The following is a 15472-nucleotide window of genomic DNA, read 5'->3' as shown; positions in this document are numbered from 1 at the left end:
TGTCTCTTTTCTTGCAAGTCTTTTAGAGCGACTTGTGTCCTGTTTGTGGGTGTGGTTGGATTAGAAGCCTTTTTCTTTTTCTCTTTCTTTGTTTCCTTTTTTCATTCCATTCCATATACATATGCGCAGAGTTGATACGAGATATGATGCAGATTGATTCCAGATTTCTTTTCTCTTCTGCTGTTGTCGTCTTGCTTCTAAAGTCCTGGATAGCTCTTCGGGTTTTCCTTCATTGTTAGTGGTAGGGTAAGGTAGGGGCAAGGGAGGTGTGTGTGCGTGGCCTGAGGTGTTTTGGCCCATTTAGTTTTCGGGTTCTTCCATCCGGGGTTGCTTTATTCAACAGTCGTCGAGGCATTTAACATGGGTCTCTCACTGATGTTATTCAGTACTCTTCATGATAGACATAACGATGTCGAGTATTCCTACAAAAGATCTAGAATCCCCTCCGCAACCGTATAACTTCTGGTCCTCTACAAACTACCTTATGCCGTGACGACTCAGACTTACTACTACGTTCCTACTACCTTCGAACTTTGGAATTCAAGAAGAACCATTTCTAACCTGAAATGAACCGCTCAGATGCATTATTCCCAGAACACGACAAGATGATGATAAAAAGACATACATAAAATATGGAGAAAGGTAGGGAGGGGTCGGGGGCGGGTGATAAGACCTGACCGTGATAATCCGTGCGTTTCATTTTTCAAACATCGGAATTGTTGTTTGTTCCAGGGATCTCGAGATAACGACCCCCGATATACCCACCGACACGCACATATGCGTCCAAAAACATTGCTGCACACCGGGCCTTCCCTTCCATGCTCCTTCGTTCTCTTCCCGGGCATCAGACTTACTAGGGGATGAAATCATTACCGCTTGCGAGTACCGGGTCTGGGCTTGACTTCCTCCTGGGCAACGGGATGCAACATGACCTTGTTGGGGAGTTGTGGGGTGTTGGCGGAGTAGCCCTTGCTCCAGTCGTAGCTGACGGCGTAGGCGAAGATGGTGCCCTGGCGGTTGAAGGCGGTGGTGGAGATGGTGCCGCCGACCGAGGGGTAGCCCTTGAGGCGGTGTTTGGCATCCTTGTCCCAGAAGTGGAAGGTGCCGTCGCTGCCTGCGGTGCTGAAGGTGCCATGCACGGGGTGGAAGGAGATGGCATTGACCGAGTAGATATTGCTGATGTCGCGCTGGTTGGGCGGGGTCTCGCGGTGGCACTTGAAGCTGAAGTTGGAGCTCGAGTCCTTCTCGTCGACGTACTGGATGGCACAGCGGCCCTCGACACTGCCCACGGCGAAACCCGAGGAGTCGGCGAAGCAGCTGACTACCCGCGTCTGCCACTTGAGGGGGGACTGCATCGTCTTGAAGAACTTGGTCGGCTGGTCGAGGTTGATGATGTTGATGTACCGGTCCGCCGTGCCGACCACCAGCAGCTTGTTCTTGACGTCCATCGTGTACACGCGGTCCTGGCACTCCACTGTCGCGATCGGGGTCTGTTGCCGGATATCCCAGTACTTTATCGTCTTGTCCCACGATCCCGTAATCAAGAGCGGGCTATTTCCCTGCGGGTTGGGAATCATGTGGCAGCTGCGGATCGGCGCATCGTGTGCCGCCACTTGAGTCGTCGCATTCGACGCCAGGTCCAGCATGCGCGCCGCCTTGTCTGCGCCGGCGCCGACGACTTTCGTTCCATCCTAGGGCAGGGTCAGTAAGCGTTAGCTCGCGCGAGACGGAGGAAGCAGGGCATTAGGTAGCAATTGCGCGAACGGGGGGGGGCGGGTTCACGTACCGGTGACCAACAGCAGTTCAATACAGGAGCTTCGTGCTCGAAGAAAGCTTTGCCTTCACTCTGCCCCTGTTCATTGATCTCGTAAATGCGCACCTTCTTGTCCCACGAGGCGACAGCAAGGTGTTCAGCGGCCGGGGAGAATCGAATGTCCGAGATGCTATCTTCCGGAGGTTGGTTCAGGGCGACATCCTTGGAGATGTCACCTGTGGTGTTGGAGGCACCTGCTGACGACGAAGCGCCGACATTACCGAAAAGCGACATGGCGACGGAGGCTCCGAAGGTTGTATATTATGTGGTAAAGGGCGGATTGGCCGGAGGCGATGAAAGCGAAAGCTCCGATACGCGAGACGAAAAAGGAAAAGCAGACGCGATGACTTGGTTGGCGGTCGGCAGAATCTGGAGGTAAGAATTCTCAGGCGACTGAAGACAAAGAATTGGCTTCCACAATTCTTGCTCGCTTGACTTCTTGCAAGCTAGGAGCAGGAGCAAAGCTCGTTGTACCAAAAAAGGCGCTAGGGAGCGAAGCACTGGAATTGTTGACGAAAGCGAGGCTCTTTCGACGATGTCGGTCCGGGTTGTCTCCAAGACTCCAAGACAATCCTCGAATATCTTCGATCCTGCCGAGTCACACCGCCTTCCGCCCGGCCTAGCTGCTGACTCAGCCAATCTTGCCCGTTGCGGCAGTTGATGGCCATTGCAGTGCCTGCCAGTGCGGGTCACCCTCTAGAGTGAGTGACCTGGCGGAATGTGTAGAGCTGCTAGGTCTAAGGTACGGAGTACCTATCAATTCATGCATGCATGGACGGTGGGTGGTCAGATGGTCGAGTGATTGCTTCCACTGTTGATGTCTCAGAGACCCTGCTCTCATACAATGTCCATCTCTGTATGCTGTTCTTGTGTTGCTGGCTGATATCGGTACGGTCCTTCATAATGAGGACCAATTCTTGTACAAAGTACAAGCTACAAGATAGTCATACAGTCATCTCAGCTGACGGTCACTCTTCAACACCATACCATCTCAAAGTCTATCGTTTTACTCATCCGTTTGTACGCGTTGTACTCCTACACGGAGATGCGGGACAGGCACCCAGCCATGAGTCCAGAATCCCCTCTTCCCCCTCTCGCCCTCAGCCAGACAAAGTAGGATGGCGACAGCATCGGGGGTAAAACCGCAGGCGTCGCTGGTCGTGATTCGCAGCTCCCGACAGACCCCGCCCGGTGCTGCAAGTTGAGGCAGTCTGCAGACCAATGGCAGACCTCCCTCACCATACGATCGACCTCGGATTGACATTCTGGAGAATCTCCAGACCCGGGCGGAGCTTGTCGCAGAAGGTACCGGAGCAGGCCAGGGGAGGTATCAGCGCACACATCACACCACCACGCCCAGGCATGATTGATCGAGGGGGCCAGTCCCCGACCAAGTATGCATCCCTGACTTTCCTTCCCTCTTTCACTTTACCATTATTGCCTGAATATCCCTTGTGGACGTGGGCATGGTCGTGGTCGTGGTCGTGGTCGTGGTCGTGGTCGTGGTCGTGGTCGTGGTCGTGGTCGTGGTCGTGGTCGTTGTGGTAATAACCCCTCTCCCATTTAAGCTCACGTGTTGCCCGGAAACCAAGGGTGGACTGTACCACGGAAAGCAGTTGTCAATTGATTGGACTTTGGTGATGGAAAACCACGCAATTTAGACAATGAAGTCATCCATTTTTTTTTAGGGAAAGGATGATCATGATCAATCGGAAGATGGGGGGTGGGTTGGAAGGAGGAGCGGGTGGGAGCAGATCTCTGGTTTCAGGGTAGAATTGGAAATTGGATTGGTGGTGTCATGTAAAAAACCCGGGGGTGGGTGGAAGTAACCATAGATTTGAGTGGTACATCGAGTGGAAAAAAGTACTTTGTTCGAGGTGTCAGTGTCGCTGTCAGTGTCAGTGTCAGTCAGACTATCAGTCAGTGAATGAATGAATGAGACGAGACCGATGGAAGTGGAGCAAAGCCGCCCGCGGTGGGAATGCGGGGTGCAGCTCTTAGTTCAATGGGAAGCTCTTAGTGGCCGCTTCCGACGTCAGGAGCTGCTCGTGTGATCTCACTACTACCTGGCACTATGTAGATGGAAGTACAGTCACTACTGTCATCCAGTACAACAACTTACGATCAGACATCCAGGCATCGGTTTGAGGTGGACAAATTGTGTGACGATAGCTGAAGTTGTTGGGGTTGTTTCTTTTGATGGATATGACTTTGATGGTGTAGTGTCTGTAATGTATAGGTAGGGTCTAGGTAGGGTCTATGTTTACCTACAATGCGTATACCATACCGTACACTATATATTGTAGGTATACTAAAGTATACGCATCAGTAGATGACCCGTTGATGGGAGCAATGGGAGCAATAGACATGGAACCCGGGGGTTTCATGCTTTGATGCCAACTGGGGAGTGGTTGAACCAGTGCGGTCACCTGCCCACCCTCCACTCTCTTCTCTTCCTCCGCTCCATCCAACTCTTCTTAAAGTTCCTGGACTTCCCCCTCGCCTCTTCCATTCTCCTTCTTCTTCTCTTCCTACTTCATCCATTGGAACTCTTTCACTGCCATCTCCTCCCATCTGCTGCTTCCACCCAATTCACTGTTCGGTAAGCTTTCGACCCTGACCCTGGTCCTGATAAGTTATTTCCTTTGACTTCATTCCATGCCATCTGTCCCTCGTTTCTCTCACTTGATCCTCTCTCCCCTCTGTAGCTTAAAGCTCTCGGACTCGTAGTCCACTCTCTTCCCTCTGAACCACCCTCCTTCTGTCCCATCTTCCATCATCGTCATCGACATCACTAACCAAACGACTCTTCATATCACCAGCCAGTGATTCCAGACTCATACCATCGTCCACCATGTCGGAAGAACTCACCAGGGTCGACTCCGCCGTCGCTGGCCTGACGATAACGGCCAAGGACGAGAAACCAGTCCAGGTCACCAAGGACACCAAGGACACCAAGCACAGACGTCACTCCTCCACCGCGGAAGGCGTCTACAACATCAAGGAACTCGGTGCGTATCTCATTCTCTCAACCTCACCTGCCCAACCCACTCACTCACCAACCATCCGAACAGAGGAGAAGAAGATCGAATTGACCCTGCCCATCGAGACACAACGCACAGGATGGTAAGCGTTCTATCACCACGCCTCCATCAAGATCAAGCAAGCCATGTCCCACTCCATCTAACCTTTCATCACTGTCAACGAACAGGAAGCTCAACACCTCCCCATCCACCGTCGAAGACAAGGACATCCTCAAACTCTACCTCGTTAACCCCCCGGTCAAGAAGATCGACCTGCACTTCCCCTTGGGCCTGGAGGTCACGGCCCGCAACATGAAGGGCGTCACGATAAAGGATGCGCTGGACGCAATCTACAAGCAGTTCAAGAAACAGGTACGTCGGTCCTCAGCCCTTATCCACTCACTCAACTAACCCACACGCAGTCTGACGACGTATTGACCGATCCCTACCTCAAAGGTTTCGAGTGGGACAAGGATGAGTGCTGGACACGCCTCATTGTCCACCAGACCAAGCAGGGTCCCCCCGCCCAGCCCAGCAGCAAGAAGTCCAAGAAGAAGAAGAACGAAGACGCATAGAGGGCTTCCCCCTCAGGCTTGATTGATGCGTGAAGCCGTTTCCCCACAACCCTCTCGTAACGAACTACCATGACCTCCTGTCTTAACCCCTCCCCTCCTTGTTGTCCGATTGACTTTTCTCTTGTGTACTACCCCTTATCTGTTGTAGGGGACATGGAGAAAGGCAAAAGGCATTGTTAGTTAAATCGGGGGCAAGACGGAGACGCTATCTAATCCTTTGTAATTTGAAACCCTCTCTATCTTCGCGTGTTTCCAGATACTCTCTCTTTTTGTCAAGGTGCAATCTTGTGGCCACTTTCGTTATGGTCGATCGTCAAAGACGCGTCTCGGCTCTCATGGGGTCACCGACGTGGTGTTACAAGGCTGAGGAAAGTGAAACCCCACCAACTTACAGTTGACTGATTGACTGGGGGTCGAAATGGACGGTGGTAACTTACTGTACTGTGCAATCCATCTCGATCCGCAAGTTTCCCATCGTTTACAATCACACATTTCACTCCACTGCCATACCAGACCGAACCAGCCGCTTGAGTTTTTCGCGAAAGACGTAAGCTAATCACCCACCGTGACACGTATTTCGTACTAGGTAGTGTAGTTGTCGTTCCAGTTGTGGTTGTAACTAAGCATACAATCGAAGTACTCCCGATCGCTAAGACTCAGGCTAGTGCCGTCGCGTTCCGCGCTAGTCCACAACCCGGTATCCACCTTCAACTTGCTACTGCTACGAGTACGTACTCCCTCAACTACAGTGCCTTCTATGTACTTCTACTTTCCGTCGGTCATTATGCATACCGATGCAAAGCGGTATTTACCTTGATGCCTTCCACCAACGAACGAAACAATTGATCCATCTAACCCGTGACCATAACCATGCATTGCAGCATTCCGTGCGAACCACGGGTATTAGTATTAGATGCAGGCAGAGAACCACCAACGGCGGAAGAAAAGAAACATGCTTATTTGCAATAACGGGAAAGCAGACGACAATAGAGAGGAAAGAAGAGAAAAGCCTCAGATGGCCCAACGATGCATCAAGCAAAGCGCCCGCTAAACCCAAATGCAACTAGAGCGGTAGAGTGATTAGAAGGGGAAGGTGGGAAACAAAAGGACAGCGTGGGGGGACGATAAGTATACAACAGCAAACACAGTCCGAGTCATCGTCAATGCATTAAGTGTGGAGACATTAAGTTATGGAGAGTGAGTGGGTCTAACGTCCGCGTCCGATGCTGTCGAGAGGACCCCCACTACCACTACCCCCACCCCCAAACAACACCAGCACGATCTCGTCCAAGATCGTGAACACCAGGTGTGCATTCAACCGTGGGTTGTTCAAGGTAGCGAAGATGCGCCGGGCCGCAGCTTGCGCGTTGGCCCGCCCGACGACGTTGCCCGCCAGGTCGGGGATCAAGGTCGCCAGCACAAGGCTGGCCTCGGTGCGGCTGCGGAGGCGTTCGGGTGGGGTGCGGACTTTGCTCTGGCGCAGGGTCCCGCCGGGCCACATGGTGTCCTTGGCCAGGGCCAAATACCGGAGGAGGGAGTCGTCCTGCACGAGGGAACGGGCCCCGTCGCGGACCTTGCGCTCGATGGTGCCGCCCAGGAGCTGGTGGAGGACAACGACGACGGCGCGCCCGCGCAGCCAGTTGTTGCCCTTGTTGAGTTCAAAGGTTTCGAGGAAGAGATCGCAGATGGGTTTGATGAAGGGCTCGAGGTCGCGGTCCTCGAAGGCGTTGAGCTCGGCCTCGGCCTCGGCCGCGGTGACGGCGTCCTCGGGGGAGAGGGGGACAGTGCCGGTTGTGTTTGTGGTGTTGAGGTTGCCGTTGGGATTGGTGTTGGTGGCGGCGGAGATGAGGTTTTGTCCGGCCGTGGAGAGTTGGTCGAGCACGCCGAAATTGCCGAGGAAGTCGTCCATGCCGTCGGCGACGGAATTGTAGATCCGGGTTACTAGGTCTTTGGTCTCACCGTCACGGGAGCTCTGCGTCTCGTTGCGTTGCGTGATTGCTCGCTGGGACAGAAATGCTCGCAGGTCTCGGCTGCGGCAGACTTCAGGGAGAAGGAGCAGTTTCTGCAGGTATTGTTCGAGGGCTAAGCGTCTCTTCTGAAGGAATTCTTTCTGGAGCTTCAGAACCACCCGGCGGCGTGGAAAGTCCAAATGCCTCACGGACGGGTATCTCATGCGTAGTTTGGTGTGAAGTTCATGGAATTCGCTATAGCGACGCGCAACCGCCCAGGATGCCGCTGGCATTTGCTCCCCGGCGTTTCGTTGCACTTCGATGACGTCTTGGGGTCGGTCAGTTCGTTGTTCGATGTCTCGACATCTATGAAAAGACCGCATGATTTGGACTTACACATGGCGAATTCTCGACCATCCTCCTCCTTCCCTACTACGATGGATTTGATCCGGACCGTTGATCGGCCGTACAAGCTGTTATCGCTCTCTTGAATGATGTACTGTTGCCGTTGCATCTCTTTCCGGTGAATCTCACGCTGGATACTCGCCTTCGATTTGCGTAGAATCCTCAATTCTGCGGTGTTGTTTGTGAGCTCGGCTTTCCGAGTGAGAGTGTCGACCACGGACTCTTGCGATCCCAGCTTCTCAATCTCGGTTGTGAGCGCCTCAATGGCTTCCGTCAGCCCTAAGTCTCCGGGCGCAGCTTCATGAACTTCATCAGCCGGGTCTTTGTCTGACCCCAGAGGTTCTTCATATTCATCTTCGATGAACTTCTGCTGGTCAGCGAAAAGGTCATCGTCAAAGACACCATGCCGCGAAGATCGATCGATGAGTCCAAGCGAGGCAATGCTCGGTTTTGCCCGCTCATCTAGCCGATTCTCCGCGCGAGCATACTCGGCCGAGCTGCGCGGAGAGCGCGGGAACAGATCACCGGCTGAGAGGCGCGTTGGGGATGACTGTCCGCTCTTAAAATCTTCCAACCTACTGTTTCCGGGCTGATTTGTGATAATATCATTCAAGGCAGCTTCCATCGTCTCGATTACCTGATTCTGATTCGCTTCATTGTCGCCATTCTGCGAGTCCTGTCCAAGACTCTGGGTCGACATGGCAAGGGGATCAGTGTCGTAGTCGTCGTCGAACAAGGGACCTGACCTTTCAGAATCAAATGAACGTCTTGAAGAGTCATCGTCATCAAGCTTCTTGCCCATACTTCGTACATCGCTTGATGACACAGCTGCACGTCTCAGATCTTTGGGTTTGGCGCTTGGTTGTGAGGAGGTACGGGTCATCAGCGGAGGAAGCGGTCGTCTCTCGGGAAGGTCGGCGGTGCTGGGGGATTGTGGAGGCACATGAGACGCAGATTGTGAAACTTCATCTGACGCAAGATATTTGTAGTAGAGATCGGACTTCTTAAATTTAGGATAGTAGGTGCTCTGGAGCTCCTCGAGTACCGCAGACTGAGTCGTCAGAATTACAGTCCGTGCTTTACGGTACTGGTCCGCAGTGGCTCGCTTGCCTGCGTTTAGGAACGCTTTCACTGCTCGACGGGATTCTTCCGGCACTTTCAACTCAGGTTTGTTCAGGTAACGCTGGCTGATCAATGCCATATCATTCTGGTCTGTGGAAGTCCACGATGTTGAGGTTGGAGAGTCCTCGTCTCCAAAATCATCTTCCAGCGGATTGCGGAACCCATCAACGACGATCCAGAACTGCACCAGAGACATCAGCTTTTGACGGTCCATAAACTCCATGAAATAAGAGAGTCCTGAGGCATCATGCATCACGTCGACCAACGGTGCCTCCCGAGGGGCAGAGTTCTTGCGCCGGAAGTGGGATGCTGCCGCCGAGGCGTGTGACACACGGCTCCCTGCAGGCGTGGAAAGCTTCGTTACTTTTTGATCCAGAACCCTCTTAGCCGTTTCCAGCCTTTGTAAATAGGTCGCATCTTGTCCTTCTACCATAGATTCGCGCTTCAGCTGGCTTACAATGAGGGCTCTGAACCGTCTAGCATCGGAGATGTTGTCGCAACGCCGGATCGCTCGCACCAATCTCTCAAAGGCTCTTTCTGAATCATGAGGACCTAGACGTGGAAATTGGCTCCCGCGCTTCGATCTTGGTGCTGGTGAGGCGTGTTCATCTAGTGCCGCCCGCAGCTTTCGGACCGTCTTTCGGTCCTGTATGGCAGTACGCCCGTAAGCCTCCACCAACTGGTTCCAAGTGTCTGGGTCTGAAAGGGCCGCAATTATAGGATATAGTACGGCGCATGCGAGGATTTCTCGGGCTATGACGGACACAATGCGGCTATTGAGTACCGACGCCGGAAACAGTTTTGGCAACAACCCCACGGTGATTTTGCGGAGGTATTCTTGCTCGACGAGCTTCTGGTCGGACAAGGAAACTCTAGCTGCCGGGTGTATGTTGCCCTCCCGATACTTGCTCGCTATGGCCAGATCCAGCTCGTCCGACTCGGTAACATTCCGAGTAAGATTTCTTCCCCGCACCAATCGCTCCGCGACATCAAACTCCTTCAGGTGGGTTGTGAAAATGGGGAATATGCGAGAGACGAGAAGCGAGACTAAATCCTCTGCTAACAATCGTTCGCGCAGGTTTTCAATGGCGGTTCGGATCACTCGGTCGACCTCGTTCACGAAGGCGGGGTTCGGGCTAATATGTTGATACCATGATGCGACAAAATCGCGCGTGACTAGACTTAGAACTTCATCAATGCCCTCTGAGACCACAAATGACTGAGGGTAGAGCGAGTGGGGTTTGTAGATTGAACGTTTCCGGACACCTCGCGCTTCTTGATCCCAATGGCGGCGGGTGAGGAAGGCGACGGGGCGCTTGTTTAGGGCGGGGGAAGCTGCATCGGCTGTAGGTCGCGTCGTAAGACAAACAAGAAGAAGTAGGGTGATTGAAGTGAGCAAGACACCTAGCACCAGTGCATGGACAAGGTATCTGAGCACAGGCAGCCACTGGGTGACCAAACCCCAAGCTATGAAAGCACCGATGGCCAGCAGGATGTACTCTTGACGCTTGAGGGCCATTGTCCCCGGATCAGTCGTACTGCCATGCCGGGTTAAGCACGGCAAGAACAAGACGGAGACGTAGAAGTTGACATGTTGCTTAATTTCAATGATTTTTTGTGATTCAACTGGCTTCCCCTGAGTGGAATGATAATAGGGGGATATTATGATATGATATGGTCGAGATAATCAAGTTAAGGTGACCACGATGAGATAATGCATGGAACGATGGGATGATAAGATGCAGGCGGTGAGGAAGTTCGGTTGATCCGGAGTCCGGGGCTTCCCTGGTAGAACATGTTACAATACTTACTGTACCAGGTTTAATACTGGCTATACTACATTGGGAGTATTGTCAACAACAGGGCATAACTAACTAGCTGGAGTAAGCATTGGTCACAGTACGAGGCATAGTTAGTTCACTTGAAGCATAGATAGTGCATATGGATTGGTACAGGCTAGATTGCAGTGGTTCGTCACAGAGAAGAATTTCTGAGAGTTAGGATGTACACATACGGCATCAAATGCAGACCAAAAAGCGTTGGGGCCTCGGAGCCTAGAAGTAACTTAGAGGTGCCAGTAAACGACGTCATGCCGTTTTGGGATTCTTTCTTCTCCACCACCGCATCTCTTTGGGTCTTTCCTGTTCCTCGCCCTCTTTCACTTCTAAGTTCTATCTCCCTCCCTCTCCCTCTTTCTCTCACTTCCTTTCCTCTTCACTCTTCTGTTTCTTCTCGGAGCTGACATTCCGTGTCTTACGTTTCATCTTCTTCTGCAATATGGCTTCCCTATCCAACTTTGTCGACTTGTCTCAACCATCCCTGCAATGTATGTTGACAATGAGTTCTTCCCCGGTTCTCCCCCGCATGTGATTCTCAACTCCACTCTTTGTGTAGGGGCTGCGTTGTCCATTGCCTTCAACCCCATCTTTTGGAAGTAAGTACTGATGATGAGAACTTCTCTCTCCTGACCTTTCTCTCGATTGGACTGACCTATATCTCAAATCCAGCATTGTTGCACGTGCTGGTTAGTCCCCCACACTTCTTGCCCAATCGATCAGGTCTGCCTGCCAGCCTGGCAAGATTTCGCACAGATCTACGACTCTTCATGCGACCTTTCAGAATGACTGAAACTCATTCTCGTCTCGTCTTGTAGAATATCGCAATCACTTCCTGACTCGTATCTTCGGTGGTAATCCCTACTACGGCTGCTACTTCCTCGCCGTCACCATTTTCGGCATTGGAATCCTACGCGACCACGTCTACCAAACGGCCCTGGCAGACCAGCCTTATTATGCCCCAGTGCACCAACCCGTCCTTGGCGGGCTCCTCTTCTCCGTCGGCTCGGTCCTCGTCTTATCCAGCATGTGGGCGCTCGGTGTGACCGGCACCTACTTAGGAGACTATTTCGGAATCCTCATGGATGCTCCCGTCACTGGGTTTCCCTTCAACGTCACCGGCTCGCCGATGTACTGGGGAAGCACCCTCAACTTCTTGGGTGTAGCCCTGTACAGAGGTAAAGTCGCGGGCCTCATCCTGACCGCCGAAGTCTTTATTCTCTACTGGTTCGCTCTCCAATGGGAGGAGTAAGTATTTCCCTTTCATCCAACTGTTCTCTCCGAACCCACCCCCTTCCCCCACATGTTTTCCTCACGCATCATGCTCTGGGGACCTCAATACCACACGAACTATCAGCCAGCCTATACTCAAACATCCCAAACGCGACGAACCCCAGGCTCCCTCCTCACTGTCCCACGCGAACACTCTCAGCCCATACGCGATTTCTTGATTTGGAGAGATATTCCCTACAAACTGGTCCTGCGCAATCAATCACGCAACTAACCACAAACCATCCTCATGTAGTCCCTTCACTGCCGAAATCTACGCCAAGCGCGAGCGCGAGCGTGCCAAGGGCAAGCAAGGCGGCAAGAAGAACCTGTAACTTCAGTCAGTACCTTAACAGGCACTTCGATATCCGATGTTCTGTCAGAGGAAGGGGGTGGTATCCCTCCCACCGCGGGCTTTCCTGGCACTGACATACATCATCCAATGCGGAACGCGATGCAGCTCTCTTTCTCTCCCCCCAACGCGCCAATGAAAGGGAGCTGTAGGGCGTCTTCAACACTCACTATCCCCTTCTCGCTCTCGCATCAATTCGGTACCACTACACACCATCAACCTGCCTACCACTGCCTCCCTCACCAGATAAACCCACCCTAGGACAACCTCACCGGGCAGTCCTTCCAGCAGAGGGAATGGAAAATGCACCCTCCTAACCCACAGTATTCCTCAACGATACATGACTACCATTCCTCGACCCTCAAATGACATACATACAACAGAAAAACATAATATGCAAAAAACGACGGCGTCGGACAACGCCATTCGAGCCGAAAGTAAGAGACCGAGCGGAGGCTGGAAGAGTTACACTCAAACCCGGGAGATAAAAAAATTGTTTCATTCTTTTATTGTATTTTCTTTTTCCGAGCTTCGATTTAGATCTCATGGTTATTGATTGTATAGATCGGGACCATTGAGTACGAAATGACACGTGCCCGTACGTTCCGAAGTGATGATAGATAAGAGTTTGATAAATGATAGGAGGGTAAGTGGATTGGGGGGTGGGTATCAAGTATATGTATGTATGTAGTGTGTGTATGCAGTGTGCTTGTGCGCTACATGCAAACCTTGCAGAGAATTGGAACATGAAGAAAAAGGTTGGTCATCATTCAGTCCATTATCATGTCATGGATATATCAGTCCCTCAAAAAGTTTAAACGCCGCCAACTCCGCGCTATGGGTTCTCTAAGATGATGTTAATATAAGAATCGATGCCTGCATTCGTAGATGGGTGAAAAAGAAGAGGTCGGCCGTGAGAGAGAAGAGAGCGAATAGACGAGGGAAGAGGCTAAGCTCGTCGACCTCTGCCTCTCTTGTTCGACGTCCGACTTTCTTCGACAGGTTCGATCTCGTCCTCGTCAGCGCCCTTCTTGAGGTCCTCTCCTTCGGCCAGACCCCATTTCTCACGGTCGTACCAGTCTTCGCCGTCGCTCAATTCGCCGACGTGGCCTTCGGCTTTGCACCATTCAAATACGTCTTCCTTCATGCGGCAGGCGCGGAAGAGGCAGTCCAGCATGTGCTCAAAACCGCGGACGGTCTCCTCTTGCTTTTGAACATAGGACCATAGCAGTCGGCGGGTGTCTTCGGCTTCGTTGGGGGGTAGGCCGAAATTGGGGTCGGGTCGGACAGATTCGGGAATGAGGAACAGTGGGTGGGGTGTGGGTAGGCTGCCCAGAGTGTCGTCGGATGGGGCAGGGGATAGAGGCCCCGATTCGTCGTCCTGATGAGGATTGGCAGCGTTGGTCTGCGCACGTGTTGTCATGCGTCGAGGAGGCTCCGGCGATATTTCATCATCCTGCATCTCTGCGTCCTTATCCGTATCGTCGCCCGCAGCATCGGGTCGATGTTCGGGGTCTGGCTGTGTAACACTGGCGGTACCATTGCTGTTCGAGTCTGCCTTCCCTTCCCGGTGAAGAGTGCGATCGGAATCAGGCAGCTGATCTTCAACTATCTTAGTGCTGTTCGCAAGGTGACTGCCATTAACTTGTGTTTCTTGCTTGGTTGTTTCTGAGTGATGGGGCAGGTCGCCCACGGGCGTGTCGACTTCCTCCGATTTAGGTTCCCTAGTCTGGTCGAGCTTTGGGAGATGATGCACCTGGTTCGTGCGGTGATCTTGGGCATCGGTCATCTCCACGTCTTCGTCAGCAGCAGGCTGAGACTGCGAGGTCTCATTCTGAGCGGCATGAGACGGCTGTGATGCCTCGGTGACCGACGAGGATCCCTGTGTGCCATCCGTTTCCGTTGTAGGTTTGCTTGTCGGTAGTGATGCAGTTGTGCCATTCGGTCCGCTCTGATTCAAAGACGGACTATGTGTAGTGCTAGCCACTCGGGGCTCAAAGATCCAGCGATCCGCCGACGTCTCAACCATACCGCACGCCATCCAAGAACTATCGCCCAAAAACTGCCTGTGCAGATTTCTCGCCCGCCATAACAATGCTCTTTCCTGGCGAAGTTTGGCTTCAATTGCTTGGGTCATATGCAACATTGCTTTCGAGGTATAGGCATGCGACATGGAAGGATGCGTAGGGAGTTCAGAAGGATGCTTCAACGGGCACATAAAATCTGAGAACAAACGACGTGAAACGATTAGCCACTCAAGTTCTCTCGCACGGTCGGTGTAGGCAGGGTGGGTAAAGTCTCTCACTTTCGAGCGCGATCTCAGAGAATGGATTCTCTTCCGCTGCCGCGGCATCTGCCTCAGAATCTTCGTCGTCGTCGTCGAGCTCATCACCTTCGGAATCGTAGCGCACCGGATTTCGCTGGAGGATGTAGCGCGTGAACCCTCCATGTTCGATTTTCTATAAAGTCCAGGCCCAGCGATGATCAGCCTGCTTGCTCGCGCTCTCTCCGTATCCATCCTGCTTTCCATCGCTCACGATCATTCGACGCACGATGATCGAGAGAGAGGAGACGCAGTGAAGAACGACTCACCTGCTTGTAGAGATCCTCCGGATGGATATATCCTAGTGCTCCCTCTCGAACGAATTTCGCGTTTGCCCGAAGCTTGTTGCCTCGGTTTGTCGGTTGGGTGATAGGATCGTCAGGACCGGAATCTACCACAGCGAGAGGGGAGGACGGTTAGCCAGATTGTCAACGACAAAAAGACCGAGACCTGGAAGGCGTAGACATACAATCATTTTCCTTGTGCAAGGCCCTTTTCATGCCAAGGATCGTGTCGAGGATTAAAGCCTGCTGGGTCATGGCTGCGATTGGAGCGAACAGACAGCAGTCGCACTACCAAGCAGCCGCACGAGCAGGAGGAGGGGAAGCAAATGGGGTCTGGAATAACGATGGTGTTGGTGGGAAAGATTTCTGAGAGAGGCGGAAAATAAATGACAAATGACCGGTTAGTAGCCGGAGAGTAAGGAGCGAGCGTGAGAAGATGGGGAGGTTGTAAGAGCGAAGTGGGAAGAGGGAATCTGCGCAGCTCTTCCGAGAGCGAGAGAGAGAGAGAGAGAGAGAGTTGCT

The 15472-nt window shown here is 52.6% G+C and overlaps 6 protein-coding genes across 6 annotated transcripts; 2 read left to right on the top strand and 4 right to left on the bottom strand.

The window, feature by feature from the left end:
* Positions 1 to 869: 869 nt before the first annotated feature.
* sonA (putative nuclear pore complex protein (SonA)) lies at positions 870 to 2047 on the bottom strand (the record flags this gene model as incomplete). Its single annotated transcript, XM_025582631.1, has 2 exons — positions 870 to 1691; positions 1787 to 2047. The coding sequence occupies 2 exons, from the start codon at positions 2045 to 2047 to the stop codon at positions 870 to 872; spliced, it is 1083 nt and encodes a 360-aa protein (XP_025442038.1).
* Positions 2048 to 3048: 1001 nt separating this feature from the next.
* BO95DRAFT_464041 (uncharacterized protein) lies at positions 3049 to 3491 on the bottom strand (the record flags this gene model as incomplete). The annotated part of the gene is made up of 2 exons (XM_025589020.1): positions 3049 to 3411; positions 3477 to 3491. The coding sequence occupies 2 exons, from the start codon at positions 3489 to 3491 to the stop codon at positions 3049 to 3051; spliced, it is 378 nt and encodes a 125-aa protein (XP_025442037.1).
* Positions 3492 to 4667: 1176 nt separating this feature from the next.
* BO95DRAFT_432202 (uncharacterized protein) lies at positions 4668 to 5411 on the top strand (the record flags this gene model as incomplete). The annotated part of the gene is made up of 3 exons (XM_025585042.1): positions 4668 to 4939; positions 5025 to 5208; positions 5259 to 5411. The coding sequence occupies 3 exons, from the start codon at positions 4668 to 4670 to the stop codon at positions 5409 to 5411; spliced, it is 609 nt and encodes a 202-aa protein (XP_025442036.1).
* A 1207-nt stretch (positions 5412 to 6618) lies between these two features.
* On the bottom strand, positions 6619 to 10584 carry rgsC (putative intermediate filament protein (Mdm1); the record flags this gene model as incomplete). Its single annotated transcript, XM_025584314.1, has 2 exons — positions 7757 to 10584; positions 6619 to 7688 (listed from the first exon to the last, which is right to left on the bottom strand). The coding sequence occupies exons 1-2, from the start codon at positions 10404 to 10406 to the stop codon at positions 6619 to 6621; spliced, it is 3720 nt and encodes a 1239-aa protein (XP_025442035.1). The 5' UTR covers positions 10407 to 10584.
* Positions 10585 to 11048: 464 nt separating this feature from the next.
* BO95DRAFT_443198 (bifunctional phosphatidyl-N-methylethanolamine N-methyltransferase/phosphatidyl-N-dimethylethanolamine N-methyltransferase) lies at positions 11049 to 12362 on the top strand. Its single transcript, XM_025586617.1, has 5 exons — positions 11049 to 11213; positions 11282 to 11321; positions 11395 to 11411; positions 11541 to 11970; positions 12248 to 12362. The coding sequence occupies exons 1-5, from the start codon at positions 11165 to 11167 to the stop codon at positions 12324 to 12326; spliced, it is 615 nt and encodes a 204-aa protein (XP_025442034.1). The 5' UTR covers positions 11049 to 11164; the 3' UTR covers positions 12327 to 12362.
* Positions 12363 to 12899: 537 nt separating this feature from the next.
* BO95DRAFT_443196 (uncharacterized protein) lies at positions 12900 to 15432 on the bottom strand. Its single transcript, XM_025586616.1, has 4 exons — positions 15136 to 15432; positions 14936 to 15057; positions 14649 to 14802; positions 12900 to 14566 (listed from the first exon to the last, which is right to left on the bottom strand). Exons 1-4 carry the CDS (start codon positions 15203 to 15205, stop codon positions 13293 to 13295), a joined length of 1620 nt encoding a protein of 539 aa, XP_025442033.1. The 5' UTR covers positions 15206 to 15432; the 3' UTR covers positions 12900 to 13292.
* Positions 15433 to 15472: the final 40 nt, after the last annotated feature.

The sequence above is a fragment of the Aspergillus brunneoviolaceus genome, assembly GCF_003184695.1.
Source record: "Aspergillus brunneoviolaceus CBS 621.78 unplaced genomic scaffold BO95scaffold_36, whole genome shotgun sequence".
NCBI lineage: Eukaryota > Fungi > Ascomycota > Eurotiomycetes > Eurotiales > Aspergillaceae > Aspergillus > Aspergillus brunneoviolaceus.
This window is presented reverse-complemented; position numbering and strand designations above follow the sequence as displayed.

Excerpts from the sequence above, each read along its gene's own strand:
- BO95DRAFT_443198 (XM_025586617.1), top strand. The coding sequence starts at position 11,165 with ATGGCTTCCCTATCCAACTTTGTCGACTTGTCTCAACCATCCCTGCAA. Across the intron at positions 11,214-11,281 it reads GTCTCAACCATCCCTGCAAT|GGGCTGCGTTGTCCATTGCC; the intron begins GTATGTTGACAA and ends CTCTTTGTGTAG. Across the intron at positions 11,971-12,247 it reads TTCGCTCTCCAATGGGAGGA|TCCCTTCACTGCCGAAATCT; the intron begins GTAAGTATTTCC and ends ATCCTCATGTAG.
- BO95DRAFT_443196 (XM_025586616.1), bottom strand. The coding sequence starts at position 15,205 with ATGACCCAGCAGGCTTTAATCCTCGACACGATCCTTGGCATGAAAAGG. Across the intron at positions 15,058-15,135 it reads CTTGCACAAGGAAAATGATT|ATTCCGGTCCTGACGATCCT; the intron begins GTATGTCTACGC and ends TCGCTGTGGTAG. Across the intron at positions 14,803-14,935 it reads CGGAGGATCTCTACAAGCAG|AAAATCGAACATGGAGGGTT; the intron begins GTGAGTCGTTCT and ends TGGACTTTATAG.